Source organism: Aspergillus melleus (genome assembly GCF_016097325.1).
Source record: "Aspergillus melleus strain CBS 546.65 chromosome Unknown contig4, whole genome shotgun sequence".
Taxonomy (NCBI): Eukaryota; Fungi; Ascomycota; class Eurotiomycetes; order Eurotiales; family Aspergillaceae; genus Aspergillus; species Aspergillus melleus.
In genome coordinates, this window is record NW_025763373.1 from 4,556,994 (window position 1) to 4,581,086 (window position 24,093).

The 24,093-nt window shown below is 51.0% G+C and overlaps 10 protein-coding genes across 10 annotated transcripts; 9 read left to right on the forward strand and 1 right to left on the reverse strand.

The window, feature by feature from the left end:
• Window positions 1–336: 336 nt before the first annotated feature.
• Window positions 337–1,966, reverse strand: LDX57_008344 (oxygenase MpaB family protein; the record flags this gene model as incomplete). The annotated part of the gene is made up of 4 exons (XM_046090068.1): window positions 337–594; window positions 704–1,430; window positions 1,488–1,516; window positions 1,583–1,966. The coding sequence occupies 4 exons, from the start codon at window positions 1,964–1,966 to the stop codon at window positions 337–339; spliced, it is 1,398 nt and encodes a 465-aa protein (XP_045946040.1).
• Window positions 1,967–3,395: 1,429 nt separating this feature from the next.
• VMA1 (H(+)-transporting V1 sector ATPase subunit A) lies at window positions 3,396–5,768 on the forward strand (the record flags this gene model as incomplete). The annotated part of the gene is made up of 5 exons (XM_046090069.1): window positions 3,396–3,782; window positions 3,875–3,959; window positions 4,031–4,698; window positions 4,756–5,652; window positions 5,712–5,768. 5 exons carry the CDS (start codon window positions 3,396–3,398, stop codon window positions 5,766–5,768), a joined length of 2,094 nt encoding a protein of 697 aa, XP_045946041.1.
• A 600-nt stretch (window positions 5,769–6,368) lies between these two features.
• Window positions 6,369–6,717, forward strand: VPS1_1 (vacuolar protein sorting-associated protein 1; the record flags this gene model as incomplete). The annotated part of the gene is made up of 3 exons (XM_046090070.1): window positions 6,369–6,391; window positions 6,456–6,525; window positions 6,619–6,717. The coding sequence occupies 3 exons, from the start codon at window positions 6,369–6,371 to the stop codon at window positions 6,715–6,717; spliced, it is 192 nt and encodes a 63-aa protein (XP_045946042.1).
• A 23-nt stretch (window positions 6,718–6,740) lies between these two features.
• VPS1_2 (dynamin family protein) lies at window positions 6,741–8,899 on the forward strand (the record flags this gene model as incomplete). Its single annotated transcript, XM_046090071.1, has 5 exons — window positions 6,741–7,538; window positions 7,595–8,236; window positions 8,287–8,545; window positions 8,596–8,680; window positions 8,731–8,899. 5 exons carry the CDS (start codon window positions 6,741–6,743, stop codon window positions 8,897–8,899), a joined length of 1,953 nt encoding a protein of 650 aa, XP_045946043.1.
• Window positions 8,900–10,670: 1,771 nt separating this feature from the next.
• On the forward strand, window positions 10,671–11,655 carry LDX57_008348 (uncharacterized protein; the record flags this gene model as incomplete). The annotated part of the gene is made up of 6 exons (XM_046090072.1): window positions 10,671–10,918; window positions 10,976–11,028; window positions 11,089–11,148; window positions 11,202–11,279; window positions 11,345–11,422; window positions 11,498–11,655. 6 exons carry the CDS (start codon window positions 10,671–10,673, stop codon window positions 11,653–11,655), a joined length of 675 nt encoding a protein of 224 aa, XP_045946044.1.
• A 476-nt stretch (window positions 11,656–12,131) lies between these two features.
• On the forward strand, window positions 12,132–13,218 carry LDX57_008349 (carbon-nitrogen hydrolase family protein; the record flags this gene model as incomplete). Its single annotated transcript, XM_046090073.1, has 4 exons — window positions 12,132–12,176; window positions 12,246–12,334; window positions 12,388–12,779; window positions 12,887–13,218. The coding sequence occupies 4 exons, from the start codon at window positions 12,132–12,134 to the stop codon at window positions 13,216–13,218; spliced, it is 858 nt and encodes a 285-aa protein (XP_045946045.1).
• A 1,495-nt stretch (window positions 13,219–14,713) lies between these two features.
• On the forward strand, window positions 14,714–15,510 carry LDX57_008350 (heat shock 9/12 family protein). The gene is made up of 3 exons (XM_046090074.1): window positions 14,714–14,932; window positions 15,010–15,202; window positions 15,274–15,510. Exons 1-3 carry the CDS (start codon window positions 14,899–14,901, stop codon window positions 15,314–15,316), a joined length of 270 nt encoding a protein of 89 aa, XP_045946046.1. The 5' UTR covers window positions 14,714–14,898; the 3' UTR covers window positions 15,317–15,510.
• Window positions 15,511–16,282: 772 nt separating this feature from the next.
• Window positions 16,283–16,816, forward strand: LDX57_008351 (putative phosphatidylserine decarboxylase; the record flags this gene model as incomplete). Its single annotated transcript, XM_046090075.1, has 1 exon — window positions 16,283–16,816. One exon carries the CDS (start codon window positions 16,283–16,285, stop codon window positions 16,814–16,816), a length of 534 nt encoding a protein of 177 aa, XP_045946047.1.
• A 1,775-nt stretch (window positions 16,817–18,591) lies between these two features.
• Window positions 18,592–21,003, forward strand: TRK1_1 (potassium ion transporter; the record flags this gene model as incomplete). Its single annotated transcript, XM_046090076.1, has 1 exon — window positions 18,592–21,003. The coding sequence occupies one exon, from the start codon at window positions 18,592–18,594 to the stop codon at window positions 21,001–21,003; it is 2,412 nt and encodes an 803-aa protein (XP_045946048.1).
• A 972-nt stretch (window positions 21,004–21,975) lies between these two features.
• LDX57_008353 (glycoside hydrolase family 16 protein) lies at window positions 21,976–23,308 on the forward strand (the record flags this gene model as incomplete). Its single annotated transcript, XM_046090077.1, has 3 exons — window positions 21,976–22,364; window positions 22,448–22,901; window positions 22,964–23,308. 3 exons carry the CDS (start codon window positions 21,976–21,978, stop codon window positions 23,306–23,308), a joined length of 1,188 nt encoding a protein of 395 aa, XP_045946049.1.
• Window positions 23,309–24,093: the final 785 nt, after the last annotated feature.

Here is a 24,093-nt window from a genome sequence, read left to right on the forward strand (position 1 = left end):
ATTTTCGATTTCTTTTGGTTCTTGTTGGGGTGTCGTCATAGTGGCGATGACGATGATCCGGATTTATCTTGGTTTGGGGTACTGTCATAACGACGATGAACACGCGAGAAGTTTTAAGTGTAGTAGAATAAATTTTGGAGATCAATCATTAGATCTCCAAGATAATGTCAGGTGAAACTAATTGGTGGAGTATAATTAACGGTGAATGACTTTGTCTCTAAACCGCCCCTACTGTAGGTACTTGTAGCATGAACTATATCTCTACAATTCAACTTCTACTGCCCTTTTCCTTCCACCCATCTACGTCTTATTGACTAGCGTAGCCCCACTAAACAACTAAACAAACACCCCAGCTGCCAACATCCTCACACCAAAAACCGTTCCGCAAAACAACGTCACCACAGCCACGAGACCAGCCAAAAGACCCAGCTGCGCTAGATGTTCGATCCCGTACTGTGTCGCTTTGATCTGTTTCCGTTTCCCCAGTTTCGTGGTGCGCGTGTAGAACGGCACGTACTTGAACTCGAAGAATGATTCGCCGCCTAGTCCTTCTGTTTTGTCGGTGATGAGGGTATAGTAGAGTCTGCGACGGAACTGGATGGGTTATTAGCAAGCATTATATATGCGTGTTTAACAAGCAAGGGAAAGGTGAAAAAGGGAAAGGAAGTGCAAGTACAAGAGGGGGGTGAAGAAGGGGTCATACAGCAATAAACGTCTGATCCAACCCCGGAAACAACCTCAACCCATAACAAACGCCCATCACAACGAAACAATACCCATAGATCAGCGCCTGATAGTACCAATTCGGACGCGGCAGATCCAGCCGATCGGACAACATATGCCCATTCAGGTGTCTGGCCATCGCTTCCATGAACTCCTTAGACGCGTACGTCGGCGCCGTATTCTCCAACCCGAGGATGATATTCTGCGCCAGGATCTTCCCCACGTCTGTCGGGTTGATCTCTGACACGAGTAGCGACTCCATCATCGCGCGACCGGTTGCTGGCGAGCGGAACGGCTCCGTCGGTGTTCCCATGTAGTATGCGACGAGACGCCACAGGGCGAGATAGTCGTTGATTTCCCCGTCGCGGAGAAAGATGCCTTGGCGTGGGAGGCCAAGCCAGATGACGCTCGTCGAGAAGGTGTTGATGGTGGCCATGCAGTCGAGGTCGCTGATGGGGATGCCGTTTTCTTCGACGTTGTAGTATTCCGGGCGCTGCTGGACGAGCTTGAGGATTCGGGAGCGAACCGATGCGTGGAGGAGTCGTACCCGGACGGACGAGATGTGTCCGTCGCCGCCGGGTTTCATGGACTCGAGGGATAGAGATACTTGGAGGACGTGCTGGAGGGTTTCGAGGAGTCGGCGCCGCACTACGTCTGCGGAGAACCCGCCTGTGCGGGTTAACGTCTCGACAACGCGGCCGGAGCCCCTGCTTATGTTAGTTGACTTGGTCAACTGTAACTGAGTATATCTGGGGAATACTAACATGCCGCCCAGGAGGCTTTCGAAGCTCAGCTATACCAGAGCCCCATATTAGCAACGGCCCATATAGTCAGCCAGTCCCGTGAACTATCTACTCACCACATTGAGTATCGGTAGCCCGTAGCGAAAAAACACTTCCTGTCCTCTTTTGATCTGGTCCCAGTCCACCCACTCCGGGACGGTGTTGATCTCAGTCCACAGCTGGTCGAGCTTAGGATCCTCTTTTGCATGCTCCTCAAGCAAAGAGTACAGGTCCCTCTTCGGCCCTTTTGATGCCTCTGGTGGCGCAGTTGATGGGCGAGGAGCACTCTTGGGCGGCGAGATCTCGTCCAGACGCTCGAGACATTCATCGGCTAGCTTGTCGTACGTGAACATCTTGGGCCGGAGCTGCTCTGGAGAGGTATGGAGGTCCGTCCAGCGAAACGAGTAACCCCAGTAGTGGCAAAGATCATTTCTCTTATGATTGGGCGTGGTTTCAGCCATCTTTGCAGTAGAAAACCTCCGTATAGACCACAACCAAAAAGTGTATAACTCCGCAGGAAAAAACAAGAAGTCAATATTGTCTAAAGAAACAATACCCTACACAACAAACCATCGGCTGGGCAAATCGAGGGTTTATAGACATAGCATAACCCCCATCACCCCTGCTCGCATGAGCACAGTGACGAGGGAACACCATGGTGATGGGAGCAGCCGAAGCCAGAGAGAAGCCATGGAACGAGGTAGTTCATCGTCCCATTCCTATTTGTGTAGCACCGTCCCAGGGCATGTGAACCGGATCCCAGGCCGTTGTGTCGTGCGGGGAAACGATGAAGATTGGACGGATCCGCAATGATCATCGCTCACTGACACATGGGCAGATTCATTCGATGCATTCGCTAGTTGCGATTTTTGTGTGAGTCCTTTGGAGAATGTGACAGTCTTAATTCCTTGAGGGTGTGAAGGTTGACTCAGGGGGTTCCGGTAGATAGCGAACACCGGTTCTGATATCGGTAGCTCCTCATGATGATCCGTAGCGCGCAAACTTATTGACAGAATGACGCGATGACCAAACTGTCCGCTGTTATTAGGCGTCATGAATATGAACTAGAACTCTTGTCTGAATACTCGTGTCTATCGGGAACCTGACTGCCACGCGCCATGTTATTATGGAATAGGACGCGACCAGGGCCACCCATCAGCTACTTCGTTCATTGCCTATGATCAGTGTGTACTTCAGGGTCTGAGTCCGCTCTCTGCCAGGTAATTCGTCCTGCGATGAGTCCGTGTCCTCGTTGAGGGAGGCTCCGATACCTCCAGATCGAGGAAGTCGGGGTTCAGTTAGGCACTGCGTCCACCAGGAAGACATTTAGGCAGCTGTCGTTCGGACTGCCACCAGCACTCGGAGGGCCCAAGGGACCATGGAAAACCTTCCGTAGACCAGGCCGACGTTGGTAGAAATGGCATGATTGAAATCTGGCGCTCTCAGGGGCAAGCTTGTCGATGCAGTGGTTCTAGATATAGAGGCGAGCTGCTTCTATATTCTCACCACATTTCGCTGTAACAATAATGTTGGCCGTATTCAGAGACAACCCTCCATAATGACTTTCTTTTAGAGACTCATTTATCGTCTCGGAATATTTAATCTCGCCGCCTTTGACCGCTGCGCCATGACCAGGTGGAGATGCCGTCAATATTGGTATTGGCCCTTTGAACATGTTCAGGCAATCGTCGGAGAAATTCAATCAATCAAGAACTACCGTCAGTCCGACAATAATTCATCAAAAAGGTCACGATCGACCAAGACCGGCAAGGTGGACGAGCGACTATCGGTAGTTAACTAGCAGCCGGGCTGAGTAACCCTCCAAGGCAGTCAGACCAGATTGGACATTTTGGCTGAACTCTCCTCCCAATCATTATTACTGTAATCCGCATGTTAGGCTTGGGAGTGCGTCGACTGAAATCCCGCCCCTCCTTGCTGGATCTGATTGCCAGTCAGGGTGTTGAGCAACAGCAGCAGCAACAGCAGGAAAGAGAAGCCAACGGATCGAGGTCGTCATCACCGCCCGGGCCCGACCACCTGCCACCGCCCATCCCCGTTTCGCCCACCTTCCCCAGCACCGCCAGCACTTACAGCTCCGACGACTCCTCTCCCTCCACCTCCCTTTCCACTGTCCCCATCCACCCTCCTGTTTCACACACTATGGCCTCATCCAAGAGAGCCGCTGACGCCGGCGAGGCAGCCCATGGCGCTGTTTTCTCCGTCTCCGGTCCCGTCGTCGTGGCCGAGAACATGATCGGTTGTGCTATGTACGAGTTGGTATGTCACCCATTCCCTCCACCTCAGCAATGAAACCCCGCGACCTTGTGCCGTCTGGCGACCTTCTCGCTAACTATGTTATGCGACTGTAGTGTCGAGTTGGTCATGACATGCTTGTCGGTGAAGTCATCCGTATCGATGCCGATAAGGCCACCATCCAGGTTTACGAAGAAACGGGTACCCTCCGCACCACCCCCCTCGATCGCTTTCAGGAAGCTTCATATCAACTGACACATGCACGCCTTCAGATGGTGTAACGGTCGGCGATCCCGTCACGAGGACGGGTAAGCCCCTTTCGGTCGAGCTCGGTCCCGGCTTGATGGAAACAATCTACGACGGTATTCAGCGACCCCTGAAGGCCATCTCCGACCAGTCCGGAGGTATCTACATCCCCCGTGGAATCACAGTGAATGCGCTGGATCGCGAGAAGAAATGGGATTTCACGCCGGGTCAGTACAAGGTGGGCGACCACATCACAGGAGGTGACATCTGGGGTACCGTGTTCGAGAACAGCTTGCTCAACGAACACAAAATCCTCCTCCCACCCCGTGCGCGCGGTACCATCACTCGGATCGCCGAAGCCGGAAGCTACACTGTCGAGGAGAAGCTGTTGGAGATCGAGTTCGATGGCAAGAAGACCGAGCACGGAATGATGCAGACCTGGCCCGTCCGTGTGCCGCGCCCGGTGAACGACAAGCTGTCCTCCGACGCTCCCTTCATCGTCGGTCAGCGTGTGCTGGACTCTCTCTTCCCCAGTGTGCAGGGTGGTACCGTCTGTATCCCCGGTGCGTTCGGATGCGGCAAGACCGTCATTTCGCAGAGTGTGTCCAAATTCTCCAACAGTGATATCATCGTCTACGTCGGATGTGGTGAGCGTGGTAACGAGATGGCCGAAGTGTTGATGGATTTCCCGGAGGTGAGACTACGCTTTTCGGCATTGAGGACTTGGTTCCCGTACTGACTTGGCTTCTAGCTTTCCATCGAGATCAACGGTCGCAAAGAGCCCATCATGAAGCGTACCTGCCTGATCGCCAACACCTCCAACATGCCCGTCGCTGCTCGTGAAGCCTCCATCTACACCGGTATCACCATCGCCGAATACTTCCGTGACCAGGGCAAGAACGTGGCGATGATGGCGGACTCTAGTTCTCGCTGGGCCGAGGCGTTGCGTGAGATTTCGGGTCGTCTGGGAGAGATGCCTGCTGATCAAGGTTTCCCCGCCTACCTGGGTGCCAAGCTGGCCTCCTTCTACGAACGTGCCGGAAAGAGTCTGGCTCTGGGAAGCCCCGAGAGAAACGGCAGTGTTAGTATTGTCGCTGCCGTCAGTCCTCCGGGTGGTGACTTCTCGGATCCCGTCACCACCAGTACGCTGGGTATCGTACAGGTCTTCTGGGGTCTGGACAAGAAGCTGGCCCAGCGAAAGCACTTCCCGTCGATCAACACCTCGATGTCTTACAGTAAATACACCACCGTCTTAGACAAGTACTACGAGAAGCACCACCCCGACTTCCCGCGCCTGCGTGAGAGCATCCGAGAACTCTTGACCAAATCCGAGGATCTGGACCAGGTCGTGCAGCTGGTCGGAAAGGCGGCCCTGGGTGATTCGGACAAGATCACCCTCGACGTGGCCGCCATGGTGAAGGACGACTTCCTGCAGCAAAACGGTTACAGTGACTACGACCAGTTCTGTCCTCTGTGGAAGACGGAATACATGATGAAGGCGTTTATGGGCTACCACGACGAAGCCCAGAAGGCCATCGCGCAGGGCCAGAACTGGTCCAAGGTGCGCGACGCCACTTCCGACATCCAGACTTCCCTGCGCAGCATGAAGTTCGAAGTGCCGGATGACGAGGCGGCCATCACGGAGAAGGTACGTCTTGACACATCCCACCCCCGTCCAATATCCTGGATCCATACTAATTTCTACAGTACGAGAAAGTCCTGCAGAACATGTCGGAGCGCTTTGCCTCGGTATCGGATGAGTGAGCGCAGACGGGCGCAGTTGTTTTTGTCGAGAGCCTGTAGCATAGCAAATTCCCATTTTCGTCTTGTAGTTATTTTGCCATGTTTGAATGAATTGATCTCGTCATTGTTGAGTAGATCCAAGACACCCATGAGGATATAATGGTGGTTCAGGCAGCATTGTTTGGCCGCTTTGGGTGGCCAAAAGCACATGACGCGTCCGTGTCCGATGGAGGCTGCCTAACAAACATAGATTAGGAGTCATGGGCACCGAATGGGGGTTTGTGACCCTTGTAAATAATAATGCTACCTAGACCTTCCATAAACCCCTGTCCAACGTGGTAGTTAGCTAGTAGCGGACAAGTTGACTGAAGTGACTGCGGCTAGGCAAGGCCCAGAAGTGCAACGGAAGCGAAAGTCTACACTTGGCCGTTCCTCTCGACCTTCCCGCCTTCTCTTCCTCCACTCCGACTCTACGCTAATCTGCTACTTGCTCCCTCCGCACGCCGGATTCCCGCTGGGTTCATCCTCTCTTCATATAACCCTTCTCTTTCTTCTTCTTTCTCTCTCCTCTTTTCTTTCTCCAATTCGCTGTATACTCGCTTCCTGGATCTGTCGCCTGCCATGGCAAGCCCGACTAGCCTCTCGTGCGCTCTCTCCCCTACCCCCTGGTCCCTCGTGTTGAGTGCCGCCGTTCTGACTCGTGAGCAGCATAAATGTGAACGATCCTAGCTTGATCTCGCTGGTCAATAAGCTGCAGGATGTCTTTGCGACAGTCGGGGTAAGTTGTTCTTCTGTTATTGAAAATGCAGTGGCCTGTTTCCCACAGCCCCTCCGTCGGAGACTTGACTGACACCGCTTGTTCCCTTTTTAGGTTCACAACCCCATCGATCTGCCCCAAATCGCCGTCGTTGGTTCGCAGTCTAGCGGTAAGAGTTCGGTTTTGGAAAACATAGTCGGTCGCGATTTGTAAGGGTTCCTGTGGATGCATGTAAAATGTGGTGTGGAGAACAAGAGGCTAACCAGGGGGTTCTTGCCAACAGCCTCCCCCGTGGATCCGGCATTGTCACTCGACGACCTCTCATTCTGCAGTTGATCAACAGACCCCCTCGGAGTGCGCAAACGAACGGTGCTCAGGAGGAGAAGCTGGAAACGACGGATAAGGAGGCCAACCTGGACGAGTACGGCGAGTTCCTCCACATCCCCGGTCAGAAGTTCCACGATTTCAACAAAATTCGCGAGGAGATTGTGCGCGAGACGGAGCAGAAGGTCGGTCGCAATGCCGGAATCTCGCCCGCCCCCATCAACCTGCGCATCTACTCGCCCAACGTCCTGACCCTCACCCTGGTCGATCTGCCCGGTCTGACCAAGGTGCCGGTGGGCGATCAGCCCAAGGATATCGAGAAGCAAATCCGCGACATGGTCTTGAAGTACATCAGCAAGCCCAACGCGATCATCCTGGCCGTCACCTCGGCCAACCAGGATCTGGCCAACTCCGACGGGTTGAAGTTGGCACGTGAGGTCGACCCGGAGGGTCAGCGCACCATCGGTGTGTTGACCAAGGTGGATCTGATGGACGAGGGAACCGATGTGGTGGATATTCTTGCGGGCAGGATTATCCCTCTGCGCCTGGGATACGTGCCGGTGGTCAATCGTGGTCAGCGGGACATTGAGAACAAGCGACCCATCGCCTACGCCTTGGAGCACGAGAAGAACTTCTTCGAGGGACATAAAGCGTATCGGAATAAGTCGTCGTACTGCGGAACGCCGTATCTGGCCCGGAAGCTGAACTTGGTGCGTCCTCCGGTTTGAAACTAGGAGCTCTGGAGACGTTGACTGACTGTTGGTAGATCCTGATGATGCACATCAAGCAAACCTTGCCCGACATCAAGGCCCGTATCTCGTCCTCCCTCCAAAAATACACCTCGGAATTGTCGCAGCTAGGTGACTCGTTGCTCGGTAACAGCGCCAACATCGTTTTGAACATCATCACGGAGTTCAGCAACGAATACCGCACGGTCTTGGAGGGTAACAACCAGGAGCTTTCGAGCATGGAGCTGTCGGGTGGTGCTCGTATCAGCTTCGTATTCCACGAACTCTACTCCAACGGTATCAAAGCGGTCGATCCTTTTGACAATGTCAAGGATATTGACATCCGCACCATCCTGTACAACTCGTCCGGTTCTTCGCCCGCGCTGTTCGTTGGTACCACCGCTTTCGAGTTGATCGTCAAGCAGCAGATCAAGCGACTAGAGGAACCCAGCTTGAAATGTATCTCGCTGGTCTACGACGAGCTTGTGCGCATTTTGGGTCAGCTTCTGAACAAGCAGCTGTTCCGCAGGTACCCTATGTTGAAGGAGAAGTTCCATGCGGTTGTCATCGGCTTCTTTAAGAAGTGTATGGAACCGACTAACAAGATTGTGCATGACTTGATCTCGATGGAGGCCTGCTACGTCAACACTGGTCACCCTGATTTCCTCAACGGTCAACGTGTAAGTTCCAGATAATACCGAGAATTTACCACCAGATACTGACAGAGCAGGCTATGACCATCGTCAATGAGCGCCAGCAAGCCAGCAAGCCTACCCAGGTCGACCCGAAGACCGGCAAGCCGCTTCCTCCTCGCGCTAACAGCCCGTCGGTGGACCTTACTCAGGACACCAGCAGCGGCTCTGGCTTCTTCGGTAGTTTCTGGGCTTCGAAGAACAAGAAGAAGATGGCGGCTATGGAGCCTCCTCCCCCCGTTTTGAAGGCGTCGGCCTCGCTGTCTGAGCGTGAGAGCACGGAAGTTGAGGTGATCAGTACGTATAACAGAGGTATATGAGTTATGGCGGTCACTAACGCGAAACAGAGCTGCTCATTACGTCCTATTACAACATCGTCAAGCGTACTATGATCGATATGGTCCCCAAGGCCATCATGTATACCCTTGTCCAGTATGTTCCGAGGTTCATCCCACTCTTATGTTATGCTAATGACCTTTCAGATTCTCCAAGGATGAGATGCAGCGCGAGCTTCTCGAGAACATGTACCGCAACAGCGAACTGGATGACCTGCTGAAGGAAAGCGACTACACAATTCGGCGACGAAAGGAGTGCCAGCAAATGGTGGAAAGTCTGTCTCGTGCCAGCGAGATTGTCAGCCAAGTGCAATAGATGCCAGGCCAGACTTCTTCCCCCCACCTACCTCTACATCTCATTTGAAAAGACAAGAATGGTTTCCGGTTTTTAAACCAGCGCAAGTCTAGTTCTTGGCTGATTATTTTTGGGAGGGAAGTTGTTTCATCTCACGCGCGAGAGTTACGTATCTAAAGTTTCCTTATTCATCTGTTCCTTTGCGCTACGCAGTTCCGAGCCCTTCCATACCATACCACAACACAACATGACATGACACGATTTGTTCTTTGTCTTTTCTCTGCCCTGCCCTGCCCTGCCTTTCCTTTCTTTTCTCTATTTTCTCTTTCGGATGTCAGGTTGGCTTGGGTTGTCAAGATCTCATATCACGAATTTGTATCGCCTATCATAATGATTGTTTTGTGGTTTGATCATGGTGTTTATTCTTCTTCTTTTCGAGTCACTTTTTTCTTTCAACGTCTACCTAGAATACAGTTCCTTTTTAACTAGTAGCTTACTTAGCTCGGCGTGGCAGTTTGCTTCGCATGCTTGTCTGTCCTGTGTCTTCTTCTTCGTGTATAGTACCTAGTTACTATGACTTTTTTTTTTTGATGCTATTTTATAGAAAGTAATTGCAATTGTTTATTAGCTTTGCGTTGTCTACGTATGTTTCGTGTCAACATCCGGACAAGGGACGGGTTTTAGCGTGTGGTGAAAGGGGATAGAAGGACATCGGTGAGGGCTATCTAGCTAGTAGAATCATTTTATTTGCGCTTCATCAATCATTTATGAAAGATATATTAGGGTAATTTAGGGCAGTTGATTGCTAACTTACAGACCCACAGTCTGGACTGGCATAGGGCTGTTCACTTAAGCTGATGGGGTTATGGAACGGGGATCATGACATGAATAGAAATAGGAGGCATTGTAATGATTTTTATATCCCTCACTCCTAGAATAGATTATTCTTAGTGTTTTTGGTAGAATACCGCCGTCAAGTTCTGGAACAGCACAATTTCCAATGGGTAGCTGGACCATGTTAGCATCAGTTTAAGAAACGGTGATACTAGTCCGGAGTAGCAAACTGTCCACTAACCTGTAGCCAACAAGGCTTGATGCAGCGGGTTATACTTGCAATTTCAAGGTATGAACTAAAACATGTTAATTTAAGCACTCCTGGGTAACTGTGGACCCGGTAAGCAGCGAACCCATGAAGCTTGGCTGTCTTGGAATCAGCCCATATCCACCACTTGCTGGTATCTAAGCTATCCGTGAATAGAGATAAGCTCATTGGGAGGAGAATTGCACTTTTATCAAAAGATCAGCTTAGGAATAGAGACATTGCGTTGTCCTCTCCCTTTAAGCATGAAGTATGTGGTTCAAGCAACGTTTGTCCGGCAAGGTACTTACTCCAAAACAGCTGCATCTATCAAAAAGGATTTTCTTACTCTGCCGATATAAGCACTACTTTATAACGCAAAACTGCAGTCCACTTAGGTACCCTACCCTGGCAAACCCACCCATGGCTCAATCCCAAACATTGGTGGATCCACCGTGTATAGGAATGACACTAGGGCGGACCAACCTCCGAGGTGAAACAACCCTCCCGTCCCCTGAACTACACCATTGTCCCGGAGATTAAATGGCCCTGAATCGTATGGACGGAGAAATATGGGCTTCAGACAGGGTAGATCGGATTCTCTCCGCGTTTGAACTGGTTGTTATATAACTTAAGGTTGTTCCCCTCGGACTTCTCGTCAGTTTATCCCTAACCAGTTCCTCAGTCGAAATCCCCTCACTTCTACCGCCCAACATGCATAGCTTCGCTGCCCTCGCCGCCCTCGCCGCTGTCGGTCTCGTTAACGCCCAGGAGAGCATCGAATTCGGCCCTGCCTTCTCTCTTGGCCCTACCCAGTCATGGATCCGTGAGGCTGTCACGACTTTGGTTCTCCCCGAGGCTCCCAGCCCCCAGGAGGACCGTCTCGCTCTGTGGCCTGGTATGGGTACTAGCGGTGGTGATCTGATCCAGGCCCTTGCCGTTTCGTTCTCGGACCCTAACGCGTGAGCTCTCATAATTGCAATACTTGCGGATCATGAAGCGGAACTGACACTATGAAGCAACTGCGGCGCCAAGGAGGGACAGTGGTGCACTTGGGCTAGCACCCTTCAGGGTAATATACGTTCTTTGCAAAATTGTCGTATTTACTGTACATAGCTAACAGAATTAATAGGTGAACAGCTCGGCGGCAAGCAGGTCCCTGCCTCTGCAGGTGACGAGGTCAAGATGCACTGTACGTCTCTTCCACCAACTCTCCAAATCGACATCAGCTAACCAAGCGAATAGACAAGTTCAACGATGAGACCAGCAAGTACGACCAGACGGTTTCCATCAACGGCGAAGTCGTCTCCACCTTGTCGACCAGTAAGTCGTCAAATCCTCCCCGATTTCTGATTCCACGATATATGTACTGTACTAACACATTCAAGGCTCCGGTCAAGCCCAGGGCTGGGGCACCGCCGTCGAGGCCCAGGATAACGCCTCTAAGAGCAAGGTCGCTGCCCACAGTATGTTTCACCTTCTAGTTTACCTTAAACCATACCGGGATGATCGGGATATTGGATAATTGCTAATTCGAGCAGAGTACGTCGACACTACCATCATCCTGAACGCCGCCGACTCTACCTTCGCCGGCACCCTTGGCCTCAACAACGCCGATTCGACTGGCCTGAACACTGAGGATAACAAGACCTTTAAGGTCGATACTATCAACATCAATGCCCACACCTTTAACTTTTAAGGGAGTTGAGGATTGATTGCATGGGGAGCTTGACTTGTGCTGGTACATAAAGTGAAGGGGGATGTGTATATAAATAATGGATTTCTCGCTCACTTGACGTGTTCGTGAATCTAGAGATATTGAAATGCATAATATTGCTAATTGGAGTTCATTCCATGTTGTAATGAAAGGGGGTCCAAGGATAATAATTCTCCTTCCCAGCCGCCGTAACAATTTTATATGACGAAGACTATATACGAAATCAAAATTAACAATCCATGAACCGTGAAGGAAAAGCACGCCGCAGATAACCGGGATGATAGATGATAAAGATGAACAAAATTCGACCGCAATACTTCAACCTCCACACTACTCCAATTCCGTCGACCCACTTGATACGATCTACTCCAACTCCCCACGATACTCTTAAAGCTATCTCCATCTCATCATTCCTTTGTACATCCTCAGTAGTTTGTACCTGTCACCACCTAACAAGAATGGCACCAACAAAGCGCATCGCTGTCGCTCAATGGCATATCAAAGTTCGTTTTCCAGCCATTCTTACCTCAACGAATACTCATCGCTTAGTGAATCATCTAACCTCGACATAGGACCTCGACGTCGAATACAACCACAAAAGAGCGTGCCAATACATCCGCGAAGCCGCATCACAAGGCGCCGAACTGATCGTTCTTCCCGAGTACCCATCTCCCCCAATCCATCAAAAACAACCCCACTAACTAAGAAACACAGATACCATCTCAACGGCTTCACCCCCACCTCCCCTCTCTACGCGACACAAGCATCCACCACCCAAACCTACCTATCAACCTACCAGTCCCTCGCCCGCGAACTCCAAATCTGTCTCGTGCCCGGAACTATCGTCGAGAAACACGGTGACCGGCTCTACAACACCGCGTACTTCATCTCGGCCGACGGGTCCATTCTCGGCTCCTACCGTAAGAAAAACATCTGGCATCCGGAACGCCCGTATTTGACTTCCTCGGGGCTCGACGAGCGCCATGAGGTGCTTGATACGCCCATAGGGAAGGTCGGGTTGCTAATTTGTTGGGATTTGGCGTTTCCGGAGGCGTTTCGGGAATTGGTTATCAGGGGCGCGGAGGTGGTTGTTGTGCCGACTTATTGTGAGTTCGTCCCTTACTCTCTTTGTGTTCAGATCCCGCTCGGTGGTCGACTTTGCCAATTGGCTCGACGAAGAAGATAAGTGGGTTGTTGTTAACTGCATGAAAAGGGACAAAACTCGACGCCTCCCCCGCCCTCCTAGCAGCAAACCCACACTGCGAAACCCTTCTCCTCGAATCAATGCTCACGGCGCGCTGTTTCGAAAACACCTGTGCCGTGGTCTTCGCTAACGCTGCGTCCTCCGCTGAGGACAGCGAGGCCAAGTTCCTGGGTCTGTCGGGCGTGCATGTTCCTCCGCTCGGAGCTGTTGGGAAGATGGGTCCCGAGGAAGGTGTGCTCACTGTGGATGTGGATATGGGGTTGGTGAGGCTGGCAGAGGAGAATTATAAGGTGAGAGAGGATTTGGGGAGGGAGGGGTGGCATTATGGGTATCGGATTTAGGGGATTTGTTGGGTGGTGTATATAGGTTGTTGGGTTCTGTGTAGATAGAGAGGGCATTTCTCAGTTCGTGTCTCGGTCGTGCTTTGACAGGTAGGACCTGGAGTATAGTGAATAGTCCATGTTGGATACTACTAGTGACTGTTGGGGCGCTTGATAGAAAGTTCTCTCCCCGTTGTATGACTCCACGATGGGCGTATTAGATTCATGATGCCAATGACAATCTCCATTTAGTCATGCAGCCTCTTGCATAGAAATAGTGTCATTGTCACCTCATAGGCCTGACATGTCGCCTCTATCAACTAGTTCTCGTTCGTCACTAATACTAATCCAAGCACCCAGTCCCAACATTGAGTCTTTTGTCATTAAAACAGGCTCTATCTCCACATGAACGACTATGAGTATTTTCTGCATGTGATCGACGTCATAGTCAACACGTTCTCCATGAGCTCATTTCGCAAATCAGAGACAGTCCAGGCCTCAGAGCTTGAGATTGATACAGTATTATTAGAAATTGATCAGGATTTCTCTGTTGATTCTTACGAAATGTGAATTCTGGCCATCGAGATCCCCGTTGTATCCTGAGAAATGAAAAAGCCCTATGCGGGTACTGGTTATCGAAACTACACCACCGGGTACAAAACTCGAGAGGGGCTTTCTACAAAGCCGCAAACATCTCGGAATAAAAGTCCCTGTCTTGACCTTTTGTACCCCTGTACCGAGGAATCTCCGCAAGAAGCCGTTGTTTAATCTGATATTAGTTAACCCGCCAGTAACACCCTCAAATATGGGCTCAAGAAACGCTCGCGACGAAGCCTGTGACACCAAGTGTGGTCAGAGATTTTTATAAGGCTAACTAATTCGACAGCAGTCACATAAATCATCGATCTATGTGTGATAGTGGCCCGGGCATCTATGAGAGAATTCATAGTGAAGCCCGCGAAGGAATCATCCGCGGACAGGCTACGGAAGATACAATTGTTCCTCGGTCTATCTTCCTCCACGTGAATGCTGTCTTGCTCACTGGATCGAGGGGGGAGGTGCAGTAATATGCAGCAAGGAACAGGGAAATTAAAATGAGTTAGGTAGATTAAGATAGGTAGTGATAGTGAAAGGAAGTACTGCAACCCCCCTGTAGAATGCTTAGCGCTGTCTCTTGAGCAATGGTTTGTTGGCATCGATAGAACTTGCTGCATCGTCACCCTGGGAAGGTACTATTCTTGCTTGTAGCTTGGAGCATAAGGTTACCATTATTCACAATAGTAATTATTATCTTCCTATAATATGATCAAATGTGTAAAGACTCCAATAACTACAAGATTATGTTCTGCATACTACAACCTGTGCCGCGCATCTAGCCTCCAATCAGGGAATAATTTCCAAGGCTATGCAGCCCTCCAATATGCCCAGGAAAATTATCCATGACCTAAATTGATGTTATGCGGAAATTAACATGACGTGGGATATCGGTAATGCTACTTGGTGATGTAATTGTCGATGACGTAGGGGCGTAAGCCAAGACTTTCGCCGTTTATAGTTGACGTCTACACTTATAAAAAGCCAAGTGAGCCCTCGAGTCTCTTTCTTAATATCATGCTCAATCTCACAAGCATTCACAAGAAACCAATTTTTTTCATTTAAACACAAACCAAGTCTTACCAACTTCTTCAAACAACCACAACGATGTCTGACACCGGCCGCAAGGATTTCTCCACCAGTATGTCCTGCAAGCACCCATCAACTACATCGCACTTTGAAGATACAATGATCTAACATATCCTTCCCTTACAACAGAGGCGCAAGAGAAGCTCACGCCCGAGTCGCAAAAGTCCACCGCCGACAAGATCTCCGAGACCTTCACTGATACCTCGGACCGGATCTTCGGTGCCGGTCAGCCCAACCAGGATAAGTCCACCACGCAGCGCGCTTTTGACAGTGTTCGTGGCGAATCGGACAACCAGGCCCATGGCAGCAGCTCGCAGACTGTGTGAGTCATCTTTTTCTATCTACCTACGAGAGAGGGGAGTGTCCAGCAGCGCTAACAGTGTTATTCTACAGTGGACAGAAGGTTAAGGACACTCTCGGACTAGGGGGCAACTAGATGATAACGACCGTCTCTAAATGATCTAATGGCGCGATAATGTGTGGATTTGGTCAGATTGTTTCTGTTCGGTTAATATGGTAGGAGAGGCATTTATTCTCTCGCTGCCTACTCTATCTATCTGTGATACTACGACCTAGTGTATTATGAATATCAGATGAACATGATAATGCAATCAAAGATAATTTGTCGCTATTTCCGAATTTATTGTTGTAAATAGCATGGGAGCTTCTCATTTGTGGTATATCCTCCGACGGGTTGTATGCAGCCCAATGGTGACGTCATGGTGAGGGAATCCCATATACGACATTCTCCGATTTAGTCAATTCTATCACGAAGGGCTATGGGACAATCCGTTATAATATGAAAAGCCCATCTCTCTAATAGTGACATCACGTTCTAATATCTTTTTCCATTATTTGGTTGTAGACCTTCATCTCAGGTCCGGGTAATCCCAAAACATCGCTAGTGTTGACTGGCCGAGATATCAGCTCAACATGGGTATCCTCAGTTTCTTCCATTCGATAGCCGATTACTTCCTTTCATGGATCCATATGGTTAGTTTACTGCTTGAATATATCCAACTTGCAGCATGGTTGTTGATACTTCTAGGTCCAAAATCGAGAGATAGGATGGTTGACCGTAGATCGCAAGGTGAGCAGCGTGACAGGCCTCCCACCACACAAGCTGAACAGATATCACCAGACCGGAAAAGAACTCCGCGAGCAGCAACCGCTTCTCAAGAAATTGAAACTGCTGTTGCTATTCAACCCGTTAACAGAATGGATTGACACCACCCACGTGATGCGCCTATACATGCACAACCGAGCCATCGAAGAAGGCATGCCAACCTCATACATTCTTTGCTATGGAATCGACTACATCTAACCCACACCAGGACGAAGAGAAAGCACCCCAGCCTCTCGCCGCCGAATCAAAGAATTCGTCGACTTCTACCACATCGACATGACCCAATTCGAGCCCTCCGATCTCGCCGCCTACCCGACCTTTGAGGATTTCTTCACCCGCGCACACGCACCCGGTAGTCGACCGATTCACGAGCAGGATGATCCTGCTAGCGCCGTGGTCGTCGCGGACTCGCGTCTTGTGGCGTATGAAACCGTCACAGAAAGCAAGAAACTCTGGATCAAGGGCGATCGGTTCTCCATTAGCAATTTGGTCATGGATAAGGCGTTGGGGACGCAATTTGCCGACGGTCCCGTCGCGAGTTTCCGGTTGTCGCCGCAGGATTATCATCGTTATCATAGTCCGGTGACCGGGGTCGTGAAGCAGTATAGAGCGATGCCGGGAGATTATTATGATGTGGATCCGTTCGCGATTAGAAGTAAGGTGGATATTTTGACGAGGAATACGCGTGATTATGTGGTTATTGAGAGTGAGCGGTTCGGGGATGTGCTGTTTGCTGCGATTGGGGCTACGGAGGTGGGTTCTGTGAGGTATGCTGGATCCTTCTTCTTGTTGTTTATCGCGGGTTACTAACAGGGTGTACGGTGTAGGATCCATGAGCAGTATCAGCAGCCAGGGAGCACGATTCGCAAAGGGGACGAGTTAGGGATCTTTCAATATGGAGGGTCATCGATTATCGTGGCATTCCAGAAGGGTCGAATTCAGTTCGATGAGGATCTGCTGAAATTAAGTCGCAATGCAATTGCCGTTGACGTTCAGGTTGGTATGAGTCTTGGTCGAGCTACTGAGGACCACTGAATTTACTGCATGTCTTTCAAGGAGGGTATCTGATTCGATATTTCAGTCGGTGTTTTCGAGGTGTTGTTGTGGATTTCAAGTTAACATAGCGAAATGTCTTGTGCATGATGAAATTGAATGATGCTGAGGTACTCGGAATATATCTTGGAGTGGCCGATCAAAACTACAAATGAGAAATCACAACACAGTTATATGTATGCCGGATCTTGACCATGCAGTACGCTCTGACAGATGAGTATGTTATTCATTTGATCAAATATGGTATAATAGGAGAGATGATTGCAGGTAATCGCAGCAATCGGTAATACTCCGTACTCCTTGTGATGTCAAATCACTGACCCCTAATTAGGCAGCCAAGAAGGTGCAGAATGCCCGAAAATTTAGACCGACGGTGTCTCGTAGTTTAATTGAACCGTCCCCACTTAAGCTCCGACTCCTAGGTCGCTAGCTTCCTCGTGTCCCTGATGCTCAATGGAGATGGATCAGGTTATGGATACGGTTACGTCTGTCATGATTGGCCCATAGTTTTGACACCGGTCGCAACCCGCGGACATCAGAGAGTGGAAGTTGGAACAGGCAACAACAGATGAACAGACTCAGAGCGCATCCAAGCGACTCCAAGCGTCAGAGTCAGACTCAGACTTTGCAAGGGCGTCTCGGCACGATCCAGACTCAGACCGACCAGGTGGCGTATCGGGTGGGACAGCACCGCCACCGTCCAAGGGCAGAAGGATTTGACTCGACAGGGGACTGGCGTCGGTGAGATGACTGCATGTAGAGCGTCTGTGCAAGAGAGAGGGCGAAGATGCATGCGGGAAATCGAAATGAAGTGGGCGATCGGGGCAGAAAGCGGTAATGCAGCCGAGCGTCGCTGCCTGAGGACTAAAGCGGTGCCAAGACTCGGATTGACCCATGAGGGATTCCCCCCCGTTGCTTTTTCTGTCTCGCCGCTGCTCGTTGCTTTTTCTCGCGAATTTCCACTTTTTAGCTTTGCTTGTGTTTTTTTCTCTCTCCCTAACTGCATCTTCCCTTCAACTCACCTGGCAAATCCACTTCGCACTTGAATCGGAGGACAGTTCATCGGCATCCCCCGTCGTTCGTTCTCCTGGGTCCCGCTACGGCCAGCCAGCCTTATAATCGACTCGATCTTCTGCATCCATCTTCATCTCCAGCATGCTATTGTCTCGAGCCCTTGCTTCCTTAAAATGTCGCTGGGCAATGTCTAGAGGCTAACCGTGGCTGTCCCATCTTGCATTCGTGCTACCTTCTGCACGATCATCGTGTCCTATTCTCCGGGAGACTGCGATCGGCGGACATTCCTTTGAACTTTGACCCTCGTTGTGCGAACAATAAGGCCGCCGTTGCACGCGCGGGCTGATTGTTACCCCGAATCTCGATCTCCAGTCACCTTTGGAACTCGCTGCCTCCTTCCTACCCTACCCCTCGCGTCGGACGTTCGGCTTCTTGACGATACTCGATCGGCCTGCATTCCAAACGGTTCGGATCGGCGGTATAGCGGGGGGCCGCGTGCTCTCGCTTCCATTGTCAGGATGTTTTCCGCTTTTCTTCGCTCAGCGGCGGACATCAAGTCCCGCATTCCGTTGCTCAAGGATGTTCATTTGAATTTCATCTTCCTCCATTACACCTACATCATCTTCATCAGCCTGGTTACGTCCGTCATCATCTATCCCGGTAGTAATCTCGACTACATCGATGCTCTCTTCTTCTCTGCGGGTGCGGCCACCCAGAGCGGGCTCAACACCGTTGATTTCAACCTGTTGTTCACCTACCAGCAAGTCATCTTGTATTTTGTGTCTATGTTGACCACCCCGATCTTCATTCATACCATGTTGGTCTTTGTGCGACTGTATTGGTTTGAAAAACGGTTCCAACATGTCGTTCGAGACGCCCGAGCGTTGCGTCACACCCGGTCCCGATTGCGCACCATCACCGAGGACAAGGATCCTGAGGCGTATAACAGGGAGGAGAATGGCGTGGGGAACCGCTCAATTGTCGTGATGCGCAACACCCAGGAAAATACTGGCGAAAAACCTCAGGAGCAACCCCCTTCCCCAGAAATCAGCGACTCGGGTTCTGCCTCGGGTGCCGGCAAAGACGAGAGCGTTTCGGAGGACGAGGAGAACGGACAAAGAGGCAGACTGGGTTTTGGTCTAGGAAGCCTCCGGTTTCCCACTCAGCTAAGTCCTGACCAGCATATCGCGTTTCTAGAGAACCAGCGGAAGAATACCGGAGCGTTGCGTATCCCGAGCCCGAGGGAATACGATCGTGGCGGCGTGCCCCAGGTGCTTGAGGATCAGGAGATCCAGGAGGTTCCATCACCTCGGACCAACGGTCGTGACGAGGCAGACGACCGGCATTCGGAGGAGGGAGATCGGGTGGGACCTTTAGGCGCACCGCACATCACTATCAACGAGCCGGACATGGTGCGGACTAGGACAAGAAACTCGACTTTCCCGCGACTTGACACCCGCCCAACGATGCATGAAACGAAGGATGTCAACGATCCGTCGCCATTGCAACGTACAACCACCCGGAGACCTACCCTTACCAGCGTATACCGCTCGTTGACGCAGGAACGAGACCGAAACACGCTTCCGTACCTCAGCTGGAACGCTACGGTCGCCCGCAACTCCAACTTTGTTGACTTGACCGAAGAGCAACGCGACGAGCTGGGTGGTATTGAATATCGCGCGCTGAAAACACTGGCAGTTGTCTTGATGTCGTACTACGTTTTGTTTCATGTTCTGGGAATTGTCTGCCTCGTGGGATGGATTATGACCACGCATTGGGGCTCCGCGGTGACCCAGATCGGCCAGGGCCGACCGTGGTGGGCGATCTTCACCGCCGCATCGTCCTTCAACGATGTCGGTTTTTCTATCACGCCCGATTCGATGATGTCGTTCCAGGACGCCATCTTCCCCTTGCTGCTTTTGACGTTCCTGATCATCATTGGTAATACAGGTTTCCCTTGTATGCTTCGACTGATAATCTGGATGTTGTCCAAATTCACCCGCAAGGAAAGCCCTCTCTGGGAAGAATTGAGGTTCCTGCTGGATCATCCTCGTCGCTGCTTCACTCTTCTTTTCCCTCGCAATGCTACCTGGTGGTTGTTTGCGATTTTGATTGCCTTGAACGGGATCGATTTGATATTCTTCATCATCCTGGATCTGAACGATCCCACTGTCACCCGTCTTCCCGTTGGTATTCGCATTTTAGACGGGTTGTTTCAGGCAGCCTGCACTCGAACCGCTGGGTTTTCGGTCGTATCTTTGTCCGAGATCCATCCTGCCGTGCAGGTGTCATATTTGATCATGATGTATATCTCTGTTTTTCCGATCGCCATTTCCCTGCGACGAACCAATGTGTATGAGGAAAAGAGTTTGGGCGTGTATGCCGACCCGGAAGAGGATGATGATGACAATCAGACTGCGCCCAGCTATATTGGAACTCACTTGCGACGACAACTCAGTTTCGATCTTTGGTACGTGTTCCTGGGGCTGTTCATCATCACCATTGTCGAGGGGGACCGTCTACAGCGCACGGATCAGTATAACTTTCAAATCTGGTCGGTCCTCTTTGAAGTGGTCTCCGCCTACGGTACGGTTGGGATGTCTCTTGGCTACCCGGGTGTCAATGCCTCTTTTGCCAGTCAATTCCGAACCCTGTCAAAATTGGTCATTATCGCCATGCAAATTCGTGGCCGCCATCGTGGCTTGCCCTATACCTTGGATCGGGCCATTCTTCTCCCGTCCGAGCATTTGCATCAAGATGAAATTACCGACGCCGAGCGACGCGTGCGCCGACGGACCTCCAGCTTCAGCCAGATGCCGTCGACCGACCGGCAGGACAATGGCACAACATCGGGCATGGATGCTCGAACCAATGGCGACTCGATTCTCCGACGACAGTCCACTCGACGATCGCAGCGATCGCAGCGGTAGAATCTGTTAGATAGTTCCATAGACGATTGGCGTTGAGCGGCTCTAACGTGTTTTGGCACTTTTTTGTGATATCACTTTACGGTTGAATTGAGCGTTCTTGTGTGCACTTGTACTATCTTTGCGCCTTGTACATGACTTGCGTTGTCACTTGACTGTGGCAGATGTATAATTCCATGTAAATCACGCAGCAGGCTGCGTGCTCATCTAGACTCTAGAACCCACTTGTAATAGTTGGGGCGTTTCATCTCCAGGCTCTTCGGTTAACCTTTTCTTGGCAAGTGCTTATTTCGCTGGTGCCATTTTTAATTGGGACCGATCAATCCGAGCGAGCAGCCAGCATGTGGATCAAGGAAATGTGTAGAACTGCAAAGATTCAGGAGGGCTTTTCTATTGCTATTTACTAATCTGGTAACCTCATATACTTCACAGTGTGTCTGTGTTGGCCGGAGTTGTTCCCGTTGAGCTGGACGGCGCTAGGCCTATCCCGGCCATGGCGTCAACAAAGGGTGCAAACAGAGCATACACCCCAGACAACAAGGCCATCAGGCACCAGGCACTTTGGCCGGCTATCTTTCCCGGGGACATCGATGGAAATCCTACTGAATATGACACTACGGTGTACAGTCTCCAGGTCCACCGTCGGTCTGGATCGTTGAGCTCATGTTGTCATCCCTGTTGCCAATGCTCTGAATGCAGCACCCATTGCCTAATCAGGCCATGATCGGTCATCGGTTTCACCTCGTGCATTCTGGATGACGACATCCCAACAGCTCGTCCTGGCCAGCCGCGCATTTCTTATCTCGACACCTCACTCGCCAAGTCACGGTCTCTCCATCCACAAATTCATCTGATTTCCTTTGCGACCAACACGACACATTCTTTCCACCTCGTACGAGTTTCTAAATTTCTCACACCGTCAATTCGTCGTCCGAGACTGCGCTACCGCCATCCCTGGCTTCCGAGACAGCTATCATGACAGACAAATCATATCCCATCCCAGGGGACGACTTTTCTCGCTACGGCGGCGCCACCTCCCATCTTCCCAAGTTAGAAACAAACGACCTTCAACATGCAGGACCGCCTCCACCTCCCGGGACTGCCCATAATCCTCCGCCGCCACCGCCGGATGCACCATGGTATGACCCGCGCGGGTGGTCGCTGCGGACCAAACTGATCGCGGGGGCTGTGGCGGTCGTGGTCATCGTGGCCGTCATCGTAGGGGCGGTGGAAGGGACCAAAGCAAACCGATACCCGGACTACACGCAGCTGAATTACAAGCTGGTCGATACGTATTCGGGGACGTCGTTTCTGGACCGCTTCAATTACTACTCGGATGAGGATCCGACAAACGGATTCGTTCAGTATGTACTACCTGCCCTTCTTTCGTGGCTTGTGTCACCGATACCTGTTCCCCTCCATGCTGATACATATTCGCCCGATCTAGATACGTCGATCAAACGGCTGCTAATGCGTTGAACCTGACGCATGCTACGGATTCCTCCGTCGTGCTGAAAGTCGACACGTCAAATGAATTTGCGGCTAACGGCCGGCAGTCTGTGCGACTGGAATCGAAGACCACCTATGACAGCGGCCTGTTTGTCTTTGACATTCTCCATACGCCGTATGGATGTGGTACGTGGCCGGCACTGTGGTTGACCGATCCCCTCAATTGGCCGACAAACGGCGAGATCGACGTCATGGAGACGGAGAACACGGCGACCGAAGGCAACGCTGTAACCCTGCACACTACCAGCGGTTGCAACATGAAAGTTAAACGGAAGCAGACCGGGAGCGTGGCGTATACTTCCTGCGACAATAGCACGAATGGGAATGCGGGGTGCGGCGTCCAGGGTGAGCCAGAGACATCGGGCCAGGCATTCAACGAGAACGGGGGAGGAGTGAGTCATCCCATCCTTCCACATCTCATGCATCTACCCACCATCCTAACAATTCCGGACAGATATACGCCCTAGAACTTCGCGACGCAGGCATCCGCGCCTGGTTCTTCACCCGGGACACGATCCCCGAGGACATCTCCAACTCCAGCGGCAGCCCAGACCCCTCGACCTGGGGCACCGCGCTCGCCGACTTCCCCAACACGGACTGCGACATAACCTCGCACTTCCGCAATCAGAGCATCGTGGCGAATATCGCCCTCTGCGGGGATCTGGCCGCCCAGCCGCAGTTCTACACAGAGCAGTCTCATTGCCCGGGAACGTGCAGTGATTTCGTGGCGCATAATCCGGCGAACTTTACGCAGGCGTATTGGGAGTTTCGGGATTTCAAGGTTTATCAGGCTCAGTAGTAATGGGTTTTGATTTCCGTTTAGTGTTCATTGGGGGTGGTTTTTTGATTTGGGCGTTTGGATGGAGTCATTCCCTCTTTTCCTTTTTTGCTGTTGCTTTTCCGATTTGCTCGATGTTCCTACAACGACGCAATGTATACCTAGCTTGGAAGCTATGACTGGCATGATGATGGAGTGGATAGAGTTGGTCTTGCTTGTTGATGTCCTATCAGGTCATCTCCAGTGTTCTTACTATAATTAGAGTGTGGGTGGCTTTTTGCTTTCCGTTTGCTTAGATCCTGTTGGTGTTCTACAATGCGTTAGTCGATTCTTCCTCTTACCTCATGTTAATTCTCCGTATTCCTCCATCAACTCCAGTACCTTTCCTTCTACTGGACAGGTGTCGTTTGCTTGACGCGCAGCCTAGACCCTTCAAACTCGGCCGGAAATTGGAGAAAGGCAATAGATGCCTAGGCAGTGAATGCAAAGATCCGAAACCTCGTACTCCCAACAACAAAAGCTATTCCTGGAGGAAAGACAACTCAAGTCAAGACATGATACGTACACGCTCTTCCCTACCCATGGAACTTTGTGTATTCTCGTCCTGCTCTACCCCGGTTTACACGGTTACGTGGTACGTAGTATTGACATGCACAGTACTTTTGATCGTGAGTTTCATATGTCAATACAGATTGACCAATTGATGATGGGGGGGTTACAGCGAATACAAACAGATTCGTCGGCCTCATCCCCCCTCCCAGGATGTGGTTCTCGCTTTTTCTCTTTTTAGGTATATGCAGATACGA